This window comes from Salmo salar, chromosome 28 (genome assembly GCF_965601325.2).
Source record: "Salmo salar chromosome 28, fSalSal1, whole genome shotgun sequence".
Classification (NCBI taxonomy): domain Eukaryota; kingdom Metazoa; phylum Chordata; class Actinopteri; order Salmoniformes; family Salmonidae; genus Salmo; species Salmo salar.
The window spans coordinates 16,752,140-16,776,517 of NC_138318.1; the positions used below are offsets into that span (position 1 = coordinate 16,752,140).

Here is a 24,378-nt window from a genome sequence, read left to right on the forward strand (position 1 = left end):
TTTTATGTACAATATATACAACATTTATTTCAATTATTAATATATAAAATAGACAATGTACTTAATTTTCACCATAGAAAAAATACATGTAATAAATACAAAGACCATTTTTGTTTTGCGGTATAACAAAACATCCAGCATAATTTGACAATAATCTTAGATGAGACATTAGATATTACTGAGGATAAATGCTATGCAACATTGATATTGAGCAGATAGCTAAATATATCTTACAGGAGTAATCAACACAATGTCACTATTGACAATTTAAATCATATTGCTATTACTTTCCGAACATTAAGTCAACCCCAGTCTAATAAGAGTCAGCAGGGATTTATTGATAAATCATGGATGTTACAAGGTTTTCAACTGAATTAAGCACCACCTCATATCGGTCCTCTTCTCCTTCCTCATTCACCTCCCAAATCCTCTTCTACCACCACATCTTTCCTTCACATCCTGTTATCCCTTTTTCAATCTCTGCCTCATTCTTTTATTCCTTTACCATTCTTTTCCTTCGTTCTTTCTCCTTACAGTGTTACTCTCCCTCTCGAGCCATTTCAGAAAACAAACGTGAAATAAAATGTATCATAAATAACAATACGTATCATCACCTTGGTACTTGATAGAAAAATAATATCCCTACAACAAGCCACTCGACTCACTATGAAATTAGTACAAATATGGTGTACACGCATACTAAAATCATCTTACAGCAACATGACCATCGGCTTTTAGCATATCTAAACAGCTCATTACGACAGTTAAACATTACACAAATAATCGTCACACACTCAGTACAACAATTAGACGTGAGAATTTCCCCAAACTAGTCATACGCAGGTATTTGAAACATACATTACACCACAGCACTCATTAGCTTTTGTAATATCTATTCTTTAAATACAAATAAAATAGAATACCTCTGAATAAATGTTCGCTCAAACATTTGTCTCTTGTATAAACATTACAAAATAACATAAAGGAATGTATCAATAGATTTTTGCATTGACATAGTATTCTACGAGATGTGGATTTTTCAACTGTTTCCAGCAATGACCAACTACAACCAAAGCTGTTTATAACAAACCAAAATGTGCACTGTGCAGTTGAAAAACACCCATGTAGCCACTACGAACGGCAACACAGTGAAGCACAATAGTATCGACACACAAGAGTACAGATGAACAACACTCCAAGATATGTACAGATGTCAATTGTGATGCCGTTTAAAACGCAAAGCTTGCATTGGAAGAAGCTGCGGAAGAGTCTGATTAACTCAGACATTGTGTAGCGGGGCTAGATGCCATGCTAGAAGGCAGAGCGCTAGCCGGCTCAGCCTGTTGAGTAGCAGTATCAGAGAGCACCAGCAGCAAGACTGGCTTTGTCGAGGGATGTTGTCTATGTCCCTGTTTTGCACGCCTGTCGTGCCTCAGCCGGACTCGTCAGCAGTCATGTTTCCTCAACTGCACATCTGTATGAGTCTGTATGTGTGTTGGCTGGGTTTAGAGTGAGTATTTGTCACTGACTGAACACCTTACTTGTGTGTGTGTGTGTGAGACAGGGTTTCCGTTAGCAGGTAATAGCTGGCTTTTGGCCGATAAATAAAATTGCCGCCGGCCTATTGTCCTGGAGAAGAAGGAAAATCGCATTGTGAAAATGCATTTTAGCCTATTTATTGATTGAAATACCAGTCGATGTAGCGCAAGAGCTGCTGCTACAGCTCATCAAACAGCTAGTTTGTTGCTGCTGGAGTGAAACGTGCTACTATAAGCCCAATCACTGCACAACAATTCTATATGCAATCCTGTGTTAACAGTTTTGATGGTCATGATTAAAAATAGCTACTATTTTTATTTGTCAACTGTTAATTGAAGCGCACTTCCCATTCGCCATTCAAGTGCATAGGCAACTAGGCAGGCTTCAGCGTGTCAACACACCACTTTGCAATGAGCAGGAGGCAGTATGTATTTTAAAAACATATACTTAATTGTTTGAAACCTGAACGTTTTACTACACATTATGAGGCATGTCTTACCTTGCTTCAAAGTAGCCTAGCCAAAATCCAACCAAACGTGCAGGCTATTATTTTCTAAAGACTTCCATATTCTATTGAAACCAGTAGCCTATTTCTCATATTCTACTGGTTTTAAGATCAACTTTCTTTCATTGTCCAGTAGCCGAAAGGCACAATCCTAGTCATATAATCAGCCCATACTAGTTGTTGCATCTTTAGAGGTCCACTCTTTCTACATTTCTAACAGATATTTTCAACTCTGTCTCATGAAACCGCTCGCATGTGTGGTGTGCTTTTGACAACTATTTTTTCCTAACTGTATTATGGAACAAACATTCGCACATAGCCTACTGCCTTGTGTGGAATTCCTGTGCTTATAATGTGAAGAAATTTCTTTTAACATTTTAAGCTAAACTTTCAGATGTGTTGCATGAGCCTCATTGGTTTAAAAATTGGGATGTAGCCTAGGCCTACTGGTTGTATGAATTTGGGATCTATCGTCCCCAGTCTGTTTGGAATAGGCCATTTCTTTCTCACACAGAATGACAAGCTGACCAATAGAATAGGTACACTTTTCTACTATGGGGGAATAGTAGATTTCCTCATCTTGTTGGCTGAGGAAAAGTAAATGTGGACAGTTATTCTAACATCTTCAAATTGCGCATCGGAATTTGGTAAGAAGTATTCACATCGTTGCACCCTCGAGTTCCATGTCCCGTTAAGAAGAATAACCATAATCGAAATGTGATTTCTGTCATTCTGAGCACCGTGGGTGGACGCCCTAATCAGGTTACACACCCAATACATATGAGTCCGGTAAACATCTTAAATGTCCGGTAAATTAAAACACTGCCGGTCAAAGGTCTGGCGTCACATTGTCCTAACGGAAACCCTGGTGTGCGAGTGTATGTGTATCATCTTAAGCGCATGAGTTTCATAAGTGCCTATTTGTCTGTGTTCCTCCAATCCTCCTGCGCTCTCCATGTGTCTGCCTGTGTGTGTGTCTATATGAGAGTATGTGCGTGCATGAGTCCCTCCCCAGCCCAATCGGTTCCTCCTAGGAGCCCCCCTGCTCTCTTTGGACGTGGGCCTGTGGTGGGGTCTTCACTATGGTAATGACCGAGGCTGTGTTCAGGCGTGGGGCCGTAGCCAGGATGTTACCTCCTCCAGACTCTAACCCACGGGCGAACCTCTGCAGGGCAGCCAGCCTGGCCCCCAGGCCCTCCAGCTCTCTCCTCATCCCAGCGTTCTCCACACCCAGCCTCTCCACCTCCCTCTGGAGCTCCTTCTTCTGCTGCTCCAGGGCCTCGCGCTGGGACACCCGCTTCACCCGGCAGCTGGCCGCGTAGCCACGGTTCTTCAGGGTGCGCCGGCGCTGCTTGAGCTTCTGGACCTCCTCGCGGGATAGACCCCGTAGGTGGAGGTTGAGCTCCCGTACAGACAAGGACATGAGCTCGCTGTCCGACAACACCGGAACATTCTCACCACACTCCCGCTTCACCTGGAGAGGGATGGAGAGTTTGACCATTTTCTTTGCAAAGTACGTGTAAAATGTACTTTAAAATTGAATAAACTGCAAACTTAAATGTTTTGTAATTCTACCTTCAGGGCTTTGCTGCTTCTTTCTGACGTCATGGTCTGGCTTTATCCTCTGTCTCCGACACCAGTAAACACAGATTTACAGACGATCTACAAGAGAGGGAGTGAGAAAAAGGCCATTCAATTAAGTTGAAGCATTTGATAAATATTAATTTCACGTGTTCCCCTATATACTGCTTGGTATAGTAGGATATAAAGATTCAATCTTGGACTGAAGATTTCCTTGTGGGAAAAAATAAATAAGAAAGAAACATGCCACCATTTTTGAAAGTTGAAGATTTCTCCCAGCCGGAATCGTGAAGGGAAGTTGGGCCTATCATGTGCCCATCCCACATTGCTCAAAGCAGGTGTTCCCCTCAAACACTAGTAACCACTTCTTCCTAACACTCATAGCAGAACTGGCCTCTCCAAAACCTGAATTGGTAATAATACAGTAATAACCTAATGGATTGGACATAGTGCTTTTTCAAATGCTCAAAGCAAGGTTAATTTGCGGCTGGCTGGGTTGTACTCTTGCATGTGAAACTCAGCATTCTGAGGATATTTTTTTTTTACATTCTAATATCTTATCTATTCAAGACAAATGGCATCCGTGTTTTGAGTGTTACTTTATCAGTTATTCTTGTCTTTGATGTAATACAAGACCATGGTGATTGCCTACGGAGCTGTGAAGGGAACGGCACCTCCATACCTTCAGGCTCTGATCAGGCCCTACACCCAAACAAGGGCACTGCGTTCATCCACCTCTGGCCTGCTGGCCCCCCTACCTCTGAGGAAGCACAGTTCCCGCTCAGCCCAGTCAAAACTGTTCGCTGCTCTGACACCCCAATGGTGGAACAAGCTCCCTCACGACGCCAGGACAGCGGAGTCAATCACCACCTTCCGGAGACACCTGAAACCCCACCTCTTTAAGGAATACCTAGGATAGGATAAAGTAATCCTTCTAACCCCCCCTTAAAAGATTTAGATGCACTATTGTAAAGTGGTTGTTCCACTGGATATCATAAGGTGAATGCACCAATTTGTAAGTCACTCTGGATAAGAGCGTCTGCTAAATGACTTAAATGTAATAATGTAATGTAATAAATGTAATAAATGATGTAAGCTATCCTCACCATGTTGTCATAATCATTCACAACCTTACATTGTCTAGTCTAACCCTGATAATAATGATTGTTCTAAACCTGACTGATGAGTTTGCTTTCGGTGGATCCTTGACCTTACCGTTTTCTGAAATGCGTGGGAAGTGACTGTACACTCAACGACTGTCCTACCACGAGGCGCCGTTGTAAACCGATATGACCATTTCATAAAGTCATAGTGATTCAGCAATAAGCTGCCCACCGCTAGTGTCTGACTACTATCACTCACTTACATGCATTTTGTCAAAAGAAACTCCATAAAATATGTAACATACATGTTTCCTGAAATTCTCAATTTAAAGCAGTATTTTGTGCCTAATAATAGTGTTGTAACACAATACAGGGCTGACGTTAGATGTCGACCAAATGACGTTTCAATACATCATTAAAAACTAGCTGAGAAGCAGAAACACAAAGACATATTTTACGTTCAAAATATATTGTTGTTTCATAAACCGACTTTCGTTATTAACGGAATAAAAGGGAAGATGCCCCCTACGTAAACATTTAATTCTCAATAACAATCCACCCATTTCCTTATACGGAAGGGAGCTGGCGAGCTAGGTGCGCCATGCTACGCTAACTCGATGCGATAGTAAACACACGGCCATTGCAAGTGCGCAGGTGGCCACCCATTTCTTTAAGAAACGTTTAAAACGTTAATTTCATGAGAACCTACACAATTTTAAACAGAACACCAAATATCGAGTTACATCTAGATATGTAAATAGTGAATGTGGTCGTGTCTTTGTTGTCAAATTGGAACAATTTCGTAAGGCTAACTAAACAACATGCTAACGTTAGCTAGCACATTAGCCAGCAACATGGATTAGCCAATGCTAGGTGGCTAACCAGAAAAGCAAACAGCTGCCTACTTACTTGTCCTTGGCTATGTCGTTGGAGAGTACCAGCTGCCAGTCCTTCAGTTGTCAACACAATTCTATAAACAAATGTTTTTAAAACACGGAGAAACGTCAAATACTGTGTTCAGTCGAAGCGAGTCAAGCGACAAAATGTCAGTTCGCCTTTTCCCGGAATTACTCTGTTCTGTGGGGTTGGATTCTTTCATTCACAAAAAACACAGTTACAATGACGTAAACTCTAAAGAATGAGGGTGGATCCCGCCCGCCCCCAGCGTACGAGATGGAAGGATGTAAACAATACGGATTCCCTGCGTCCCAAACTTTTCCATGATGATGACCTGCCTCTCCTTTCCTATCCTTATTGATTTAGAAAGGCATGTGCATGGAAAAGGAAAATCGAGTAGGGAAGAATGACATTCCAAAGGAATAGTCAGCTGCATTTGCTGCTTGCTCACTTAGTGAATGTTAGTGAAAATTACTTTCATGTTTATAAAAGTGAAATAAGAAGCAACAACCTGAAATTCCAATAATGCTTATAGAAAGGGGAGAGGCTGACTCCTTACGAATACATTGCATTTGGAAATCAAAAATGTTGAGGCTCCTCTTATAGTGGATTACTAGCCCAAAAACCACAATTTCTAATACAGAAATACTATAATCTGTTTCATAACAGATTTTATTTTTTACCGTTTTCTGTTCAATCACGAAACACACTATTAGACCTCTCGTACAACAGAGGGCGCAATTTATTTGAGCTAGTCAGGCAAGTAACCATTTTGCCGTCATCCAACGCACATGTAGCTTTTAACCGAGTGACCTCAGATTGTCGCAGGACCAATGCTCCCCTCTTGGGTCCAACGCAATAATTCCACGATAAAACATTAAAATACTGATTTGCCCTTCCACCAATTGAGGTACATTTTAAATTAGCTAAACACACCGGCTGGTAAGCGGCGCGAGAGCAGTTTTCCATGGCTGGAATCGAAGAGCTATCACCGGCTGCGGGCCCAGTCGAGACCCGTCCCCCAGAAGGCGAGATTGATGAAGATGAAGATGAAGAGGTAAAGATGAATGGAAACTTGACACATGTCACCCCGTAACTGTCATGCACGATCATACGTACAGTTTCACTTGAGTTGTATGCCTATTTGACTAGCTAGTTAGCTGTAGCTACTCAGGGTCATTCGTTATGCGAGTAATTGCTAGCTAGTTTGCTAACGTTAGCGTGTTAGCTAGCTAGCTAAATGTCACATGTACAGCTATAATATCTGTTTTACATGTATCTGTACTGTAACTGATTGTACTGTAAATGTAATTAAATCAAATAAGTCAGATGTCCCATGGTGTGGGTACCTTGTAAGAATTGTCTAAAATGGTCATGTTTCATTCAGTAATTTACAGTACTAACTAGTTCCCCAACAGAGCTGGTTACTTTTGAGACAGTAAAATACTTCATTCATGTAGTTACTATACTCTCTATATACAAAAATATGTGGACACTCCTTCAAATTAGTGGATTCGGGTATTTCAGCCACAGCCAATGGCTCGCCGCCATTGGACTCAGGAACAGTGTGAAAACATTCTCTGGAGAGATGAATCACGTTATATTATCTGGCAGTCCGACAGATGAGTCAGGGTTTGGCGGATGCCATGAGGACGCTACCTGCCCGAATGTGTAGTGCCAACTGTAAAGTTTGGTGATTGGAGGAATAATGGTCTGGGGCTGTTTTCCATGGTTTGGGCTGGGCCCCTTAGTTCCAGTAAAGGGAAATGTTAACGCTACAGCCTATAATGACATTCTAGACATGCATCCAACTTTGTGCCAACAGTTTGGGGAAGGCCCTTTCCTGTTTCAGCATGACAATGCCCAGGTGCGCAAAGCGAGGTCCATACAGAAATGGTTTGTCGAGATCGTTGTGGAAGAACTTGACTAGCCTGCACAAAGCCCTGACCTCAACCCCATCGAACACCTTTGGGATGAATTGGAACGGTGACTGCGAGCCAGGCCTAATCGCCCAACATCATTGCCCGACCTCACTAATGCTCTTATGGCTGTCTAGCTAGTTTGGTGGCAGAATTTGGGATGAGCTGTTGTAACAAATTTTCCATAACACTAGTATACCTAGTGGAAAGCCTTCCCGGAAGAGTGGAGGTTGTTACAGCAGCAAAGGAGGGGACCAACTCCATATTAATGCCCATGATTTTGGATTTAGATGTTCGACGAGCAGGTATCCTCATACTTTTGGTCATTTAGTGTACCTCCATTCTTTTATTGGGTCTAAAATAACCATGTTATCTGTGTTGTAGTAACTTCCTCGTGTCTCCGTTCCCTCAGCTGGATGAGACTATTATGGAGAGGCTGTGGGGTTTGACTGAGATGTTCCCTGATACACTGCGCTCTGCGGCTGAGGTGACCGCATCGGGCTCAGTCACTGTGGCCAAGAAGCTGTTCAGGTAAATGTTCTCCTAAAAACTGCTGTGGCTGCTCTGGGTGTATCAGCAGCCTTAGAGTAGACCTCTCGTTTTAAATCTTCATCTACCCCATTCATAGAAGCTAACTACCTTTAGTGCCTATTGACGATAGTGTCTGGGGTAGTTTTGTAAAGAGCGCCGATGCTTGCCCTAAACGTTAACACGCATCACTTGCGGTATGGTTTTGGAAACATAAGAAAAGTATCTTTCATATCAGCAAGAAATAATAATAATAATAATAATAGTAATAAAAGGTGAAATTACTACACCTTTATGGGGTTAGGGGTCCAACATGGCCAAATGTCCATGTTACAGCACTTGTTTACGGAAGACAGAGTCCAAATACCTGTGCTAATGAGCTATTTGCATCTCCGAACACCTGTGTGTAAATAGAAGACGGACGCCACAAACGTGAGAAATACTGTCAGCTGCAACTGTGTTAAAACAGTAAGTGTATATTTTGCATTAGTGAAATTATTTTGATGTGATATGATAGCAATTGAAAATCGATTCACATTTAGGTGGATTATTTGGCTGTTTTGGCAACCAGAGATAATTAGCCTCTAAACAGAAAATGTAAGGTCCTTGGACTATAAGGAGTAACGTCAGTAACGTCAGTTCTGAACAGCTCCTCTGTATTCCAAGGACTGTTTTCCCTGCCTGCCCCTGATCTTGCCAAGGACAATCAGTTAGGCCATCTCTGTGTTTATTATCTACTCCAGTTCTCTCTCCACATCTGTTTGTTATTTTACCCCCACCTTTCCATCTCCCCTCCTGCCTCTGTGTTTCTTAGTTTCTCCCGCGCTGCCCTGTGGGTGGGCACTACCTCGTTCATGATCCTGGTCCTTCCGGTGGTGTTTGAGACTGAGAGACTACAGCTGGAGCAGCAGCAGCTACAGCAGCAGAGACAGGTACTGTACTATCCCACTGACAGACAATGTTCAGTTCCAAATACACAACCTAGGCCCTACTATTATGGTCTTGGCTCTTGTTTATGTCTGAAGAAACAAATGCAATATGGCCAAAAGTACACACAAATTGTCTAGCATATCAGACATCAAGGTGGAGATATAATCATATAGCTACAGTGAGCTCCAAAAGTATTGGGACCGTGACACAGCACCATGATTATGGATAGTGAGTGAATCGTGAATAATAATGATGAGTGAGAAAGTTAGACGCACAAGTATCATACCCCCAAAACATGCTAACCTCTCACCATTACAATAATGGGAGGTTAGCATGTTTGGGGGGTTATGATATTTATGCCTCTAACTTTCTCACTCATCATTATTCACGATTCATTCAAGATTATTCGTAATCCTGGTAGCATCCACATGGATGTAGTATTGTTTAGAAACATTCTATTCTTATTTACAATAAAAGTGACTCAAATGACACTACTTTATTTACCATTCATTTCTATTGGGCACAAAATAATCTTAAACAAAACCAAAACAAACAATAAAAGCATCCAACAAGTTTGTAGGGTCACAAGCTTGATTTAATCATTGCGGGCTAGGAATATGGGACCAAATACTAAACTTTTGACTACTTTAATGCACCTAAGTGAATTTGTCCCAATGCATTTGGTCCCCTAAAATGGGGGGGGCTATGTACAAAAAGTGCTGTAATTTGTGAACAGTTAACCCAATATAGATGTAAATGCCCTCAAATTAAAGATGACAGTATGCACTTTAACCTCATCGTCATTGTATAATTTCAAATCCAAAGTGCTGGAGTACAGAGCCAAAACATGAACAAAATTGTCACTGTCCCAATACTTTTGGTGCTCACTGTATACCTATCCTATACTTTTCAATCTACGTGAAAAGGGTTGGATTTGGAATTGGGAAAATCAGTCTTTCATTAGGAGTCATTAGGATCTGCAATGTTGTCAATGAACAAATGTTTTTGTGATGCCCCTTCCTTGTGTAGATCCTGTTGGGCCCCAATGCAGGGATGTCAGGTGGGATGCCAGGGCTGATGCCTCCCGCTCCAGTGAAAATGTGACCGATGTCGCTCCGACAGCCTTAGCGCTTCAACCAATGAGGGAGAGTGGAGGCTTGGAAAGAGAGAGAGAGAGAGACAAAGAAGAGGATACAAAGCTGCATCTGGTCAGCACATGTGCTCCTTCCAACATCCAGGATTGGCCATTTAAGGAGATTAGAGGATGTTGCAATAACGAATGTCCCGTTCGCTGTCTCTCTTACTCGATATCCTGCAGAGACTTCTGCACACTGTCTTCTGAGCACTGTTTTTACTTAATTTCTTTTTTTATACATAGCGATATAAATATGTATGTGTTCCAGGCGATTTGGATCAGGTGGATAATTGAAGAAATTGGGATATTATTGTGGTTATAAGAAGTTACCAATAGTGTGTGTGTGGTCTGAATATAATTGTTTTCATGTGGGTCTGTAGCTACATATGGCCTTAACTGTTGTATCCTGTGTTTGGTTTGGGAACGTGTTCATTCCACTTGTATGTGGGAAAATCATGGTAGACATGACTGACATCATAGATCTGTCATATTCACAATCACAGCTGGTCATTGAGATCTATAGTGTCTGCTGGTTTTGCAAAAGCATTGGTGATAAGAGTATGTATGTCATGTGTCGCTTGAGACATTGTTTCATTTGTGGGCATTAAAGCCGTAAAAAAATTCATCACAAAAAGTATATTTTGATAAGATTCAAACAGCACTTTCCCTGCATACTGTATAACTCTAAAGATATTATGTCAATGTACACATAGTCCTGTCAAGCCAGAGAGAATGTCAGTTACTTTTTTCTATTGTCACTTTGGAATGTATGTTCTCTTAACTTTGCAACGAGCAAATTCTGTCTTGTGTGTTCAACCTGACTGCAGGAATAAAAACACCAATGAAATGGACATTACAAAAAAAGTTGTATTATCATATATGCTAGATGGGTGCAGGGAAATGTAATGTGCTGCTTTGCCCTCTTTAAGGTTAACTTGTTTGATTATTTACATGTAGGTGACATTCCTTCTCTATCAGAGACATTACATTTGTATATTGTAGTAAAGTACAGGTATCTTACAGATAAATGCTACAAATTGACTGTGGCTTTTGTGCATCAAGATCAGTCACTACCAAAGATTGTTGCTGAGGAGAGCATCTCGCATGTACAGTTCAACATTTCTCTTGATTGTTGCTGATGAGAGAGCATCTCCTGAGTGGAACCTTTTTGATTGACAGTTCTCAACTTTCAGCACGAGCGTCAAACATTCCCGCCACCTCAAGAAATCTCAGGTGGCAAGTCATTTTTCATCTTGAGAAGGTCATCATTAGCTTTGCAACATTTTACAGGGTTGTCAAGTTAGTGAAAGAAGCAACCTCATTCTGTAGATGTTGATAACATCTTTCAGGAGCTATAGCTGACGTTGGGCGGCTAACCGATCGCTTGCTGACATCGCAAGAAATGTTATTTCCCCTGCCCCATTTATTAACTGGTATCTTATAACGTTAGGTAGCAGCTAGCTCGCCGAAACAAAAAAAAAACCCATCTAGTTCAAGCGCTACTAGTAGCTACATTGCGCTAATCAAGATGAAAGCCGCCGAAGATCAAGTTGTGGAGGATGAGGCCGGATACCAAGATGATGAGGTAACCTGCCTAAGCTAGCTAATGTTAGCTTGTTTGCTAGCCTAGCTGCGGGTGTCAGTATTGTTTGCCACTAGCATTCTCGTAGCTACTACTAGCTAGCTACAGTACATGCTATTTTTTCCCCAGGTAGAATGGATTGTTGTAGCTAGTAAGTTACCTGTCACTCATTGTTAATCATTCATAACATAGCTAGCTAATATATTTTTTGGTAGTGGTAACTCAATTTCTACACTACTTTCATCTAGCCTAAGTCAGTGGCAGATCATTTTACTTCTTAACATGGTTTCAAACACGTTTTGTCATGTTCTTTACCCACAGGAGTCCTTTTTCCAAGACATAGACACCCTACAGAAGCATGGAATTGTGAGTATATCTGAAAACAAGGTCTAGGAAAGTAGTCTGCCCTGACCCTTGAGTGTATATAGAAACTTCGTCATGGGTCAGTTGGTAGATAAACTCAAGATTACACCTCAAAGCTAATAAGTAAAAAAAACACTCTATTCTCTCCCACCACCACCCCTTTCTCTCCCCCCTTCCATCCCACCCACCGTCCATCCATTCAGAACATGGCAGATTTAAAGAAACTGAAGTCTGTGGGTATCTGCACAGTAAAGGGGATCCAGATGACCACACGTAGAGCCCTGTGTAACATCAAGGGCCTTTCAGAAGCAAAGGTGGACAAGATCAAAGAGGCTGCTGGGAAAATTCTGGTGAGAGACTCAGCTGAGTCACCTTCAGCATAGAGGACTTTGGTGTCTCATGATTAGTTTAATTGTCAGGTCCCTACAGATTCGGTTTGGGGATGAGGTATGGAAGACATTAATCAAATAAACTTCAGTTGACATGTTTTCATTTGCTCTTGTGTTCATTGTAGACCAATGGTTTCCTGACAGCATTTGAATATAGTGCGAAGAGGAAACAAGTGTTCCACATCATGACTGGAAGCCTGGAGTTTGAGTTAAGATTCGCCCCAACATGCTCAACCTTTCATATTAATACATTTTCCTGAGTCATATTGCGGTATAATACAGTACTCCTATTTTTCCTCTTCATCCGTCGGTCTGCTCTGCAGTAAACTACTTGGGGGAGGTATGGAGAGCATGGCAATCACTGAGGCATTTGGAGGTGAACTCTGTTTCTGACTGTGTGTCCCTCAGTCAAAGATATGATTAGTCTCATGCTCATGAGGTATAAGACCTGACCTGGGTCAAATATAAAACATGTTTTTGTCACACTTTAACAGTACAGTTTTTATCCCTCAGAGTTTCGGACAGGCAAGACCCAGCTCTCTCATACACTATGTGGTAAGTGAATGGCTGAGGGTCTTTTTGGTAGTCCCAGTTTTTCCAGTCCTGGAAGTCAGTTTTCAGAAACTTACAGATGTTCTTCCATGGGTTCTTGTCATTTAGTCCTTGTCTCTGTTGTTCTCCAGTCACAGCCCAGCTTCCTGGAGAGGACGGCTACACAGGAGGAAAAGTCATCTTCATCGACACAGAGAACACCTTGTATCCAAATTTATCTGAGCTCTAATCTATAAAGCCAGATTTGCATCAATATAAACCCAGCTAATAATTCAGGGAGAGAGTGAACGTTTTTGTAATGTTACCCGTATATATTCTGTGTTGGTATTGAAGTTAGGAGAACATTCAGTTAAAGTCGAGCAGAATTTATCTAGAACGTGGTTACAATGTTCTCAGAATATTAATATTGTAGACTTGTTTTATGGGAAGGTTCAAGAACATTCATGTGTCCAGTTTTCGGAGGGTTAGGAGAATATTCCATCAGTGTCACATCAAACATACACAGACAGGGTTCATATGGTCATGAAAATCCTGGAATATTAACATTTTATTTTTTTCAGACCTGAAAAAGTTTTGGAAAATTATAAAACCAGAGAAGTTGAGGAAAAGTCATGGACATTAATTTCATGATTTCTGTTAATGTAATTCATTTATGCACATTTTTTATATTTTATCATAAAAAATCAACACATCAGCCAGGATAGGTTTGTCACTTTAGCACATCTGTGTTTGTGCACATCACCTGCATATGTGCGAGATGAGTGGGCCGTTGCTCAAGGAGAGAGAAACAGTCGGACATTGCAGCAGCAGGTAGACGGGCCTATAAAGTATGATGGAGAACAGACGAATAACTAGGTAGCCAGATGAAGAATATATTGTACCCTTTAGTTAACAGTTAAGCTATTATTGGCAAGTATTATTGTTTTAGTCATGTCCCCAAAAACATTCCACCAACACTCGCAAATAAGGCCATACAAAGTTGATAAACTTTTTGGGAGCGATTCATATGATTAATTGAAACAATTATTTTTTGACGAAACAAACAACTCACTTAACCATTGTATAAATTGGGATTGGGTTCAATCGCGGTGAATCAAATCATTTGAATCAAAATAATAATTTGTGAAACGTGAACATTAATTTTAGGAAAAAATATTAGATGTAGCCTTTTCGATTATGTGGCTTCAAAACTTGTTTTGTAGATACTTCCAGTTGATTTGGGCATCCAAACTATTGCAACTCAATAGATGCTAGTCAGCCTGCAAAGTTAACACTGAGGTAGCTAAGATACAGTGCATTCGGAAAGTATTCAAAAACAATCTACACACAATACCCTATAGTGACAAAGCAAATGTATTACAAATAAAAACCTTTAATATCACATTTACATAAGTATTCAGACCCATTACTCAGTTGTTGAAGCACCTTTGGCAGCGATTACAGCCTTGGGTATGACACTGCAAGCTCGGCACACCTGTATTTGAGGAGTTTCTTCCATTCTTGTCTGCAGATCATTTCAAACTCTGTCAGGCTGAATTGGGAGCATCGATGCAAAGCTATTTTCAGGTCTCTCTAGAGATGTACGATCGGGTTCAAGTCCGGGCTCTGGCTGGGCCTCTCGAGGACATTCAGAGACTTGTCCGGAAGCCACTCCTGCGTTGTCTTGGCTGTGTGCTTAGGGTCGTTGTCCTGTTGGAAGGTGAACCTTCGCCCCAGTCTGAGGTCCTGAGCACTCTGGAGCAGGTTTTCATCAAGGATCTCTCTGTACGTTGCTCCGTTCATCTTTCCCTCGAACCTGACTAGTCTCCCAGTCCCTGCCGCTGAAAAACATCCCCACAGCATGATGCTGTCACCACCATGCTTCACCGTAGGGATGGTGCCAGGTTTCCTCCACATGTGACGCTTTGCATTCAGGCCAAATAGTTCAATCTTGGTTTCATTAGACAAGAGAATCTTGTTTTCTCATGGTCTCATTGAAAACTCCAAGCGGGCTGTCATGTGCCTTTTACTGAGGAGTGGCTTCCATCTCCCCACTCTACCCTAAAGGCCTGATTGGTGGAGTGCTCCAGAGATGGTTGTCCTTCTGGAAGGTTCTCCCATCTCCACAGAGGAACTCTGGAGCTCTATCAGAGTGACCATCGGGTTCTTGGTCACCTCCCTGACCAAAGCCCTTCTCCAATTTCTCAGTTTGGCCGGGCGGCCAGCTCTAAGGAGAGTCTTGGTGGTTCCAAACGTATTTTATTTAAGAATGATGGAGGCCACTATGTTCTTGGGGACCTTCAATGCTGCAGACATTTTTTGTACCCTTCCCCAGATCTGTGCCTCAACACAATCCTGTCTCTGAGTTCTACGGACAATTCCTTCGACCTCGTATCTTGGTTTTTGCTCTGACATGCACTGACAACTGTGAGACGTTTTATTGACAGGTGTGTGCCTTTCCAAATCATGTCCAATCAATTGAATTTACCACAGGTGGACTCCAATCCATTTTTTTTATACATTTGCTAAAAATTCTCAAAACCTGTTTTCGCTTTTGTCATTATGGGGTATCGTGTGCAAAGCCGTTATCAAGGCAAAGGGTGGCTACTTTGAAGAATCTGAAATATAAAATATATTTTGATTTGTTTAACACTTTTTTGGTTACTACATATGTGTTATTTCATAGTTTTGATGTCTTCACTATTATTCTACAATGTAGAGAATAGTCACCAAAAAAAAATGTGTACGTGTGTCAACTTTTGACTGGTACTGTATATTCTGAGAACATGACAACCATGTTCTGTGTGTGTTTGGTGGGACGTTGATGGAATTTTATTTTAACCCACAGAAACTGGACACATGAATGTTCTTGCAACGTTCCCATGAATTGTGTCTAGAACATTTTACATTTTAGTCATATAGCAGACGCTCTTATCCAGAGCGACTTACGGTAGTGAATGCATACATTTCATACATTTCTTTCTCCGTAATGGTCCCCCGTAGAACATTAGTATCTTAAGTTCTGAGAACATGGTAACCACGTTCTGGATAAGTTCTATTTGACATTAAGGAAATGGTGTCTTGGAAACATTCCCTGCACATCACAGGAACATTCCCATGAAAACGTTAGTTAATGAGCCTCTTAAGGGAACATTTTCTAAAGTTGTGGGAACGTTTGTTGTTAGCTGGGAAATCACCTGTACCTTTGCAAGTATTTCTGAGGATATAGGGTCATAAGTATCAGTGTTTTTATTCACATGACTCAGCCATTAGTCTCTTACAAAATCCTATGTTTTCCTTAACCTAATGTGATCCTCTAGTCGTCCTGACAGACTGAAGGACATAGCAGACAGGTTCAATGTCGACCATGATGCTGTGCTCGACAATGTGTTATACGCCCGAGCCTACACCAGTAAGACGTCTAACTTAGTCATTAAACAGTACCTCTCTTATCATTACTGCCTAAACCTGAGAACATATTGTCTGAGGAAAGCAGTTTCACAATCTTAGATATACATTTATAAAAAAATATATATATTTCACCTTTATTTAACCAGGCAGGCCAGTTGAGAACAAGTTCTCATTTACAACTGCGACCTGGCCAAGATAAAGCAAAGCATTGCGACACAAACACAGAGTACACATGGAATAAACAAACATATATAAAACATATATAAAACACATTATAAAAATATATATACAGTGTGTGCAAATGTAGTGCGATTAGGGAGGTAAGGTAATAAATAGGCCATAATTAAAATTGAGCAATTAAACACTGGAGTGATAGATGTGCAGAAGATGAATGTGCAAGTAGAGATACTGGGGTGCAAAGGAGCAAAAAAATAAATGAACAATATGGGGATGAGGTAGTTGGGAGGGCTATGTACAGATGGGCTGTGTACAGGTGCAATGATCGGAGAGCTGCTCTGACAGCTGATGCTTAAAGTTAATGAGGGAGATACAAGAATCCAGCTTCAGTGATTTTTGCAATTCGTTCCAGTCATTGGCAGCAGAGAACTGGAAGGAAAGGCGGCCAAAGGAGGAGTTGGCTTTGGGGATGACCAGTGAGCTGCTGGAGTGCATGCTACGGGTGGGTGCTGCTATGGTGACCAGTGAGCTGAGATAAGGCGGGGCTTTACCTAGCAAAGACTTACAGATGACCTGGAGCCAGTGGGTTTGGCGACGAATATGAAGCAGGGGCCAGCCAACGAGAGCATACAGGTCGCAGTGGTGGGTAGTATATGGGGCTTGGGTGACAAAATGGATGGCACTGTGATAGACTACATCCAAATTGCTGAGTAGAGTGTTGGAGGCTATTTTGTAAATTACATCGCCGAAGTCAAGGATTGGTAGGATAGTCAGTTTTACAAGAGTATGTTGAGCAGCATGAGTGAAGGATGCTTTGTTGCGAAATAGGAAGCCGATTCTAGATTTAATTTTGGATTGGAGATGGTTAATGTGAATCTGGAAGGAGAGTTTACAGTCTAACCAGACACCTACAGTTGAAGTAAGAAGTTTACATACACCTTAGCCAACTACATTTAAACTCAGTTTTTCACAATTCCTGACATTTAATCCTAGTAAAAATTCCCTGTCTTAGGTCAGTTAGGATCACCACTTTATTTTAAGAATGTGAAATGTCAGAATAATAGTAGAGATTGATTTATTTCAGCTTTTATTTCTTTCATCACATTCCCAGTGCTTCAGAAGTTCACATATACTCAATTAGTATTTGGTAGCATTGCCTTTAAATTGTTTAACTTGTGTCAAATGTTTCGGGTAGCCTTCCACATGCTTCCCACAATAAGTTGGGTGAAATTTGGCCCATTCCACCTGACAGAGCTGGTGTAACTGAGTCAGGTTTGTAGGCCTCCTTGCTCGCACATGCTTTTTCAGTTCTGCCCACAAAGTTTCTATAGGATTGAGGTCAGGGCTTTGTGATGGCCTCTCCAATACCTTGACTTTGTTGTCCTTAAGCCATTTTGCCACAACTTTGGAAGTTTGCTTGGGGTCATTGTCCATTTGGAAGACCCATTTGCGACCAAGCTTTTAACTTCCTGACTGATGTCTTGAGATGTTGCTTCAATATATCTACATAATTTTCTCTACTCATGATGCCATCTATTTTGTGATTTCTTTTGATTTTCCCATGATGTCAAGCAAAGAGGCGCTGAGTTTGAAGGTAAGCCTTGAAATACATCCACAGGTACACCTTCAATTGAATCGAATTATGTCAATTAGCCTATCAGAAGCTTATAAAGCCATGACATAATTTTCTGTCATTTCTGGAAGCTGTTTAAGGCACAGTCAACTTAGTGTATGTAAACTTCTGACCCACTGGAATTGTGATACAGTGAATTATAAGTGAAATAATCTGTCTGTAAACAATTGTTGGAAAAATGACTTGTGTCATGCACAAAGTAGATGTCCTAACTGACTTCCCAAAACTATAGTTTGTTAATAAGAAATTTGTGGAATGGTTGAAAAATGAGTTTTAATGACTCTAATCTAGGTGTATGTAAACTTCCGACTCCAACTGTATTTGTAGTTTCTAAGTCAGAACCGTCCAGAGTAGTGATGCTAGAAGGGTAGGCGGGTGCGGGCAGCAATCGGTTGAAGAGCATGCGTTTAGTTTTACTTGCATTTAAGAGCAGTTGGAGGCCACGGAAGGAGTGTTGTATGGCATTGAAGCTCGTCTAGAGGTTTGTTAACACAGTGTCCAAAGAAGGGCCAGAAGTATACAGAATGGTGTTGTCAGCGTAGAGGTGGATCAGAGAATCACCAGCAGCGAAAGTGACATCATTGATGTAATAGAGAGAAAAGAGTCGGCCCGAGAATTGAACCCTGTGGCACCCCCATAGAGACTTCCAGAGGTCCGGAAAACAGGCCCTCCGATTTGACACACTGAACTCTGAGAAGTAGTTGGTGAACCAGGCGAGGCAGTCATTTGAGAAACCAAGGCTGTTGAGTCTGCCGATAAGAATGCGGTGATTGACAGAGTCGAAATCCTTGGCCAGGTCGATGAATACGGCTGCACAGTATTGTCTTTTATCGATGGCGGTTATGATATCGTTTAGGACCTTGAGTGTGGCTGAGGTGCACCCATGACCAACTCGGAAACCAGATTGCATAGCGGAGAAGGTACGGTGGGATTCGAAATGGTCGGTGATCTGTTTGTTAACTTGGCTTTTGAAGACTTTAGAAAGGCAGGATAAGATAGATATAGGTCTGTAGCAGTTTGGGTCTAGAGTGTCACCCCCTTTGAAGAGGGGGATGATCGCAGCAGCTTTCCAGTCTTTAGGGATCTCAGACGATACGAAAGAGAGGTTGAACAGGCTAGTAATAGGGGTTGCAACAATTGCGGCGGATCATTTTAGAAAGAGAGGGTCCAGATTGTCTAGCCCAGCTGATTTGTAGGGGTCCAGATTTGCATCTCTTTCAGAACATCAGCTATCTGGATTTGGGTGAAGGATAAATGGCGGAGGCTTGGGCAAGTTGCTGTGGAGGGTGCAGAGCTGTTGACCGGGGTAGGGGTAGCAAGGTGGAAAGCATGGCCAGCCGTAGAAAAATGCTTCTTGAAATTCTCGATTATCGTAGATTTATCGGTGGTGACAGTGTTTCCTAGCCTCAGTGCAGTGGGCAGCTGGGAGGAGGTGCTCCTATTCTCCATGGACTTTACAGTGTCCCAGAAATTTTTGGAATTTGTGCTACAGGATGCAAATTTCTGTTTGAAAAAGCTAGTCTTTGCTTTCCTAACTGCCTGTGTATATTGGTTCCTAACTTCCCTGAAAAGTTGCATATCACGGGGGCTATTCGATGCTAATGCAGTATGCCACAGGATGTTTTTGTGCTGGTCAAGGGCAGTCGAGTCTGGAGTGAACCAAGGGCTATATCTGTTCTTAGTTCTACATTTTTGTAATGGGGCATGCTTATTTAAGATGGTGAGGAAAGCACTTTAAAAGAATAACCAGGCATCCTCTACTGACGGAATGAGGTCAATATCCTTCCAGGATAGCCGGGCCAGGTCGATTAGAAAGGCCTGCTCGCTGAAGTGTTTTAGAGAGCATTTTACAGTGATGAGGGGTGGTCGTTTGACCGCGGACCCATTACGGACGCAGGCAATGAATCAGTGATCGCTGAGATCCTGGTTGAAGACAGCAGAGGTGTATTTAGAGGGCAGGGTAGTCAGGATGATATCTATGAGGGTGCCCGTGTTTACGGATTTAGGGTTGTACCTGGTAGGTTCCTTGATAATTTGTGTAAGATTGAGGGCATCTAGCTTAGATTGTAAGACGGCCGCGGTGTTAAGCATATCCCAGTTTAAGTCACCTAACAGTACAAACTCTGAAGATAAATGGGGGGCAATTAATTCACATATGGTGCCCAGGGCACAGCTGGGGGCTGAGGGTGGTCTATAACAAGCGGCAACAGTGAGAGACTTATTTCTGGAAAGGTGGATTTTTAAAAGTAGAAGCTCGAACTGTTTGGGCACAGACCTGGATAGCATGACAGATCTCTGCAGGCTATCTCTGCCGTAGATTGCAACTCCACCCCGTTTGGCAGTTCTATCTTGGCGGAAAATGTTGTAGTTGGGAATGGAAATTTCTGAATTTTTGGTGGCCTTCCTAAGCCAGGATTCAGACACGGCTAGGACATCAGGGTTGGCGGAGTGTGCTAAAGCAGTGAATAAAACAAACTTAGGGAGGAGGCTTCTGATGTTAACATGCATGAAACCAAGGCTTTCACGGTTACAGAAGTCAACAAATGATAGCGCCTGGGGAATAGGAGTGGAACTGGGGGCTACTGGGCCTGGGTTAACCTCTACATCACCAGAGGAACAGAGGAGGAGTAGGATAAGGGTACGGCTAAAGGCTATAAGAACTGGTCGTCTAGTGCGTTGGGGACAGAATAAAAGGAGCAGATTTCTGGGCGTGGTAGAATAGATTCTGGGCATAATATACAGACAATGTTGTGGTAGGATGTGAGTACAGTGGAGGTAAACCTAGGCGTTGAGTGATGATGAGAGAGGTTTCGTCTCTGGAGGCACCAGGTAAGCCAGGTGAGGTCTCCGCATGTGTGTGGGGTGGGACAAAAGAGCAATCTAAGGCATTTAGAGCGGAACTGAGGGCTCTACAGTGAGTATACATTTTGTTAAGTATACATTTTGAGTCTGTTTGTATTAAGAAAAATACTGTGTACATTTGAAGCTGACTGCTGTGTTTCCTAACTGGTAGTTATGACATCAGACGATTAGGCATTTGTACTGTATACCTAATTGGGTTTCAACTTCAGGTGAACACCAGATGGAGCTGTTGGATTTTGTGGCGGCCAAATTCCACGAGGAGGGTGGCGTCTTCAAACTTCTGGTATTAATGAAAAGAAAAGATAATCAATGTCACTTTGTTTTATGATAGTTATATTTTCATATTGTCAACTTCCATCACTGTACCTATCTTTCGTTAACACTTTAAATAATGCCGACAGGTATAATGCATTATTATGTTTTATACACATTTACAATGTCTTGTGTCTACGTCTTTTCCCTTTCTCCCCTCAGATCATAGACTCCATCATGGCTCTGTTCCGGGTAGATTTCTCTGGCCGAGGGGAGTTGGCAGAGAGACAGCAGAAGCTGGCCCAGATGCTCTCCCGTCTGCAGAAGATCTCTGAAGGTCTGGCGACTTCTCTTGCATACGTATATGCAAACTATGCATTTAAGTCTGCAGCAGAATAACTGGCAGAAAAACTCTTGACTTTTGTGTAAACCTTTCATTGATGTAGACATATTGATATTTATGTATTCTGCTCTCCTCTCCCTAGAGTACAACGTTGCAGTGTTTGTCACCAACCAGATGACTGCAGACCCTGGAGCTGGGATGACGTAAGTGACTGTAACTAGATGTAGAAACTAGGGATTGGTTTGAAATTAGATGGAAAGTCAGCAACTCACTCGGCTAAAGTTCTAACAGGTTTTGGCCTGGAGTTCTGATCAGAGGGTTTCTCTTGTCTCTGTCAGGTTCCAAGCTGATCCCAAGAAGCCGATTGGAGGGCACATCCTGGCGCATGCGTCCACCACACGAATCAGCTTGAGGAAAGGACGCGGAGAGTTGAGGATTGCCAAGATATTTGACAGGTAATTAGTCTGAAAGTTCACTCACTCAATATATGTTGTTCTCATTATTCCTTAGTAATAACATCCCCCCTTGAAAAGAAGTGGTCGAATATGATTTTTCTTGCTTATGGAGAAAGATCTACCTCCTCATAGCTTCATTCTTTTCCATGACCTCCTGCAGTCCTGATATGCCTGAGAACGAGGCCACTTTCGCCATCACTCCAGGGGGAATTGCTGATGCCAAAGAGTGAAAGACCCTCATGGATTTACCAGTAGAGGAGAGGAACCACATAGTTTTTAGCAAATCGTAATTTTTGGAATTCTGATGAAGACTATTTGTACTATTTGGTGTTTATATGTACAGTGCCTTCAGAAAGTATTTATACCCCTAGACTTTTCACACATTTTGTTGTGTTACAAATTGTGATTAAAATAGATTTAATTGTCATTTGTTTTTGTTAACGATCTACACAAAATACACTGTAATGTCAAAGTGGAAGAAAAATTGTAACAATTGTAAAAAAAAATAAAAAAATATGAAAAATAAAACATTAATATACAGTACCTTGATATGATAAATATTTAACCCCCTGAGTCAATACATGTTAGAATCACCATTGGCAGTGATTACAACTTGTGAGTCTTTCTGGGTACATCTCTAAGAGCTTTGCACACCTGAATTGTACAATATTTGCCCATTATTCTTTTCAAAATTCTTCAAACTCTGTCAAATTGGTTGTTGCTCATTGCTAGACAACCATTTTCAAGTCTTGCCATAGATTTTCAAGGATATTTAAATCTAAACTGTAACTCAGCCACTCAGGAACGGCACTGTCTTCTTGGTAAGCAACTCCAGTGTAGATTTGGCCTTGTGTTTTAGGTTATTGTCCTGCTGAACGGTGAATTCGTCTCCCAGTGTCACATCCTGACCAGTATAACATAAGGGTTATTTGTTATTGTAGTTTGGTCAGGACGTGGCAGAGGGTATTTTGTTTATGTGGTTCGGGGTGGTGATTTATTTAGTAGGGTATTGGTTTAGTTAGTTCCGGGTTTTTGGGGTTATGTTCTATGTTTGTATTTCTATGTGGTCTCTAGTCTTTTGTATTTCTATGTCTAGTTTATTGGGGTTGGACTCTCAATTGGAGGCAGGTGTTTTCTAGTTGCCTCTGATTGAGAGTCCTATATATGGGTAATTGTTTGGTGTAGTGTTGTGGGAGATTGTTTCTTGTTTTGCCTGTGTGAGCATGACAAGACTGTTTTGTTGTTCGTGCGTTCTTCGTTTTGTTATTTTGGTGTTCTCTTTATTCCAAATAAATAACAAGATGAGCATCCACATTCCTGCTGCGTTTTGGTCCTCTATTCCCGACGACAGCCGTTACAGAATCTCCCACCAAACATGGACCAAGCAGCGGAGGAAGGAGCGGCAACGGGTGGAATATCGGGAGACATGGGCAGAGATGAGGATAAGAATTTCCAGGGCTATGGAAGAGTTAAGGGAGCCTGAGAGGAAGCCCCAAGATTTTTTTTTGGGGGGGGCACACGAGTAGTTTGGCTGGGCGAGGATTGAACCCCAGGCCAAATCCCTGTACCTTTCCCAAACAATCAGTGACTGGACAGGTCCCGTGCTTCGGGGTGATGGGTGCTGTGACGAGGCCGGGTATTTTCAGGCCGGTACGCGCAGTACCAGCGCCCCGCATTTGCCAGGGGGAAGTGGGCATCCAGCCAGTAAGGGCGATGCCAGTTCTGCGCTCGAGACCGCCAGTAAGCCTCTACGGTCCAGTGTTTCCCGCTCCACGCACTAGCCCTGAGGTGCGTGTCTCCAATCTGGCACATCCTAAGCCAGCACCACGCATCAAGCTTCCAGTGTGTCAGCCTAGTCCAGTACGTCCTGTTCCCGCTCCCCGCACTAGCCCTGACGTGCGTGTCCCCAAACTGGCACGTCCAGTACCAGCACCACGCATCAGGCTTCCAGCGCGTAATATTAGTTCCTCTCGGCCGGTTCCTGCTTCCCGCACTAGCCCTAGGGTGCGTGTCTCCAGCCTGGTATCTCCTCTACCAGCCCCACGCATCAGGCTTCCAGTGCGTCAGTCCAGCCTCGAGAGTTCGGAGACAGTGCCCCGTCCAGAGGATCCGGCAACAGTGCCCCGTCCAGAGGATCCGGCAACAGTGCCCCGTCCAGAGGATCCGGCAACAGTGCCCCGTCCAGAGGATCCGGCAACAGTGCGCAGTCCAGAGGATCCGGCAACAGTGCGCAGTCCAGAGGA

General features: G+C 42.3%; 3 protein-coding genes across 5 annotated transcripts; 2 read left to right on the top strand and 1 right to left on the bottom strand.

Moving 5' to 3' along the window:
* Nucleotides 1-5,895, bottom strand: maff (v-maf avian musculoaponeurotic fibrosarcoma oncogene homolog F). The gene is made up of 3 exons (XM_014179661.3): nt 5,638-5,895; nt 3,620-3,706; nt 1-3,518 (listed from the first exon to the last, which is right to left on the bottom strand). The coding sequence occupies exons 2-3, from the start codon at nt 3,650-3,652 to the stop codon at nt 3,075-3,077; spliced, it is 477 nt and encodes a 158-aa protein (XP_014035136.1). The 5' UTR covers nt 3,653-3,706; nt 5,638-5,895; the 3' UTR covers nt 1-3,074.
* Nucleotides 5,896-6,375: 480 nt separating this feature from the next.
* On the top strand, nt 6,376-10,988 carry tomm22 (translocase of outer mitochondrial membrane 22 homolog (yeast)). Of its 2 annotated transcripts, none has more exons than XM_014179663.3 (4): nt 6,376-6,682; nt 7,929-8,075; nt 8,887-9,004; nt 10,032-10,988. In XM_014179663.3, the coding sequence occupies exons 1-4, from the start codon at nt 6,663-6,665 to the stop codon at nt 10,104-10,106; spliced, it is 360 nt and encodes a 119-aa protein (XP_014035138.1). In that variant the 5' UTR covers nt 6,376-6,662; the 3' UTR covers nt 10,107-10,988. The 2 variants fall into 2 exon arrangements, with proteins under 2 accessions (XP_014035138.1, XP_014035137.1); XM_014179662.3 differs by having other exon boundaries at nt 6,383-6,682; nt 7,957-8,075.
* A 326-nt stretch (nt 10,989-11,314) lies between these two features.
* On the top strand, nt 11,315-22,753 carry dmc1 (DNA meiotic recombinase 1). 2 transcript variants are annotated; one of them, XM_014179660.3, is made up of 13 exons: nt 11,315-11,722; nt 12,041-12,085; nt 12,286-12,432; nt 12,597-12,679; nt 12,795-12,811; nt 12,985-13,026; nt 13,155-13,227; nt 16,323-16,414; nt 21,295-21,368; nt 21,560-21,674; nt 21,823-21,883; nt 22,019-22,135; nt 22,296-22,753. In XM_014179660.3, the coding sequence occupies exons 1-13, from the start codon at nt 11,666-11,668 to the stop codon at nt 22,363-22,365; spliced, it is 993 nt and encodes a 330-aa protein (XP_014035135.1). In that variant the 5' UTR covers nt 11,315-11,665; the 3' UTR covers nt 22,366-22,753. The 2 variants fall into 2 exon arrangements, with proteins under 2 accessions (XP_014035135.1, XP_014035134.1); XM_014179659.3 differs by having other exon boundaries at nt 11,316-11,722; nt 12,795-12,847; nt 22,296-22,612.
* The last annotated feature ends 1,625 nt before the right edge of the window (nt 22,754-24,378 follow it).

What these genes read in the sequence shown, in the direction of transcription:
- dmc1 (XM_014179659.3), top strand. Translation starts at nt 11,666, where the DNA reads ATGAAAGCCGCCGAAGATCAAGTTGTGGAGGATGAGGCCGGATACCAA. An exon ending in AGGCTGCTGGGAAAATTCTG is followed by an intron (nt 12,433 to 12,596) that starts GTGAGAGACTCA and finishes TGTTCATTGTAG; the next exon opens with ACCAATGGTTTCCTGACAGC. An exon ending in ATTGCCAAGATATTTGACAG is followed by an intron (nt 22,136 to 22,295) that starts GTAATTAGTCTG and finishes GACCTCCTGCAG; the next exon opens with TCCTGATATGCCTGAGAACG.
- tomm22 (XM_014179662.3), top strand. Translation starts at nt 6,593, where the DNA reads ATGGCTGGAATCGAAGAGCTATCACCGGCTGCGGGCCCAGTCGAGACC. An exon ending in ATGAAGATGAAGATGAAGAG is followed by an intron (nt 6,683 to 7,956) that starts GTAAAGATGAAT and finishes CCGTTCCCTCAG; the next exon opens with CTGGATGAGACTATTATGGA. An exon ending in AGCTACAGCAGCAGAGACAG is followed by an intron (nt 9,005 to 10,031) that starts GTACTGTACTAT and finishes TTCCTTGTGTAG; the next exon opens with ATCCTGTTGGGCCCCAATGC.
- maff (XM_014179661.3), bottom strand. Translation starts at nt 3,652, where the DNA reads ATGACGTCAGAAAGAAGCAGCAAAGCCCTGAAG. An exon ending in GAAGCAGCAAAGCCCTGAAG is followed by an intron (nt 3,519 to 3,619) that starts GTAGAATTACAA and finishes ATCCCTCTCCAG; the next exon opens with GTGAAGCGGGAGTGTGGTGA.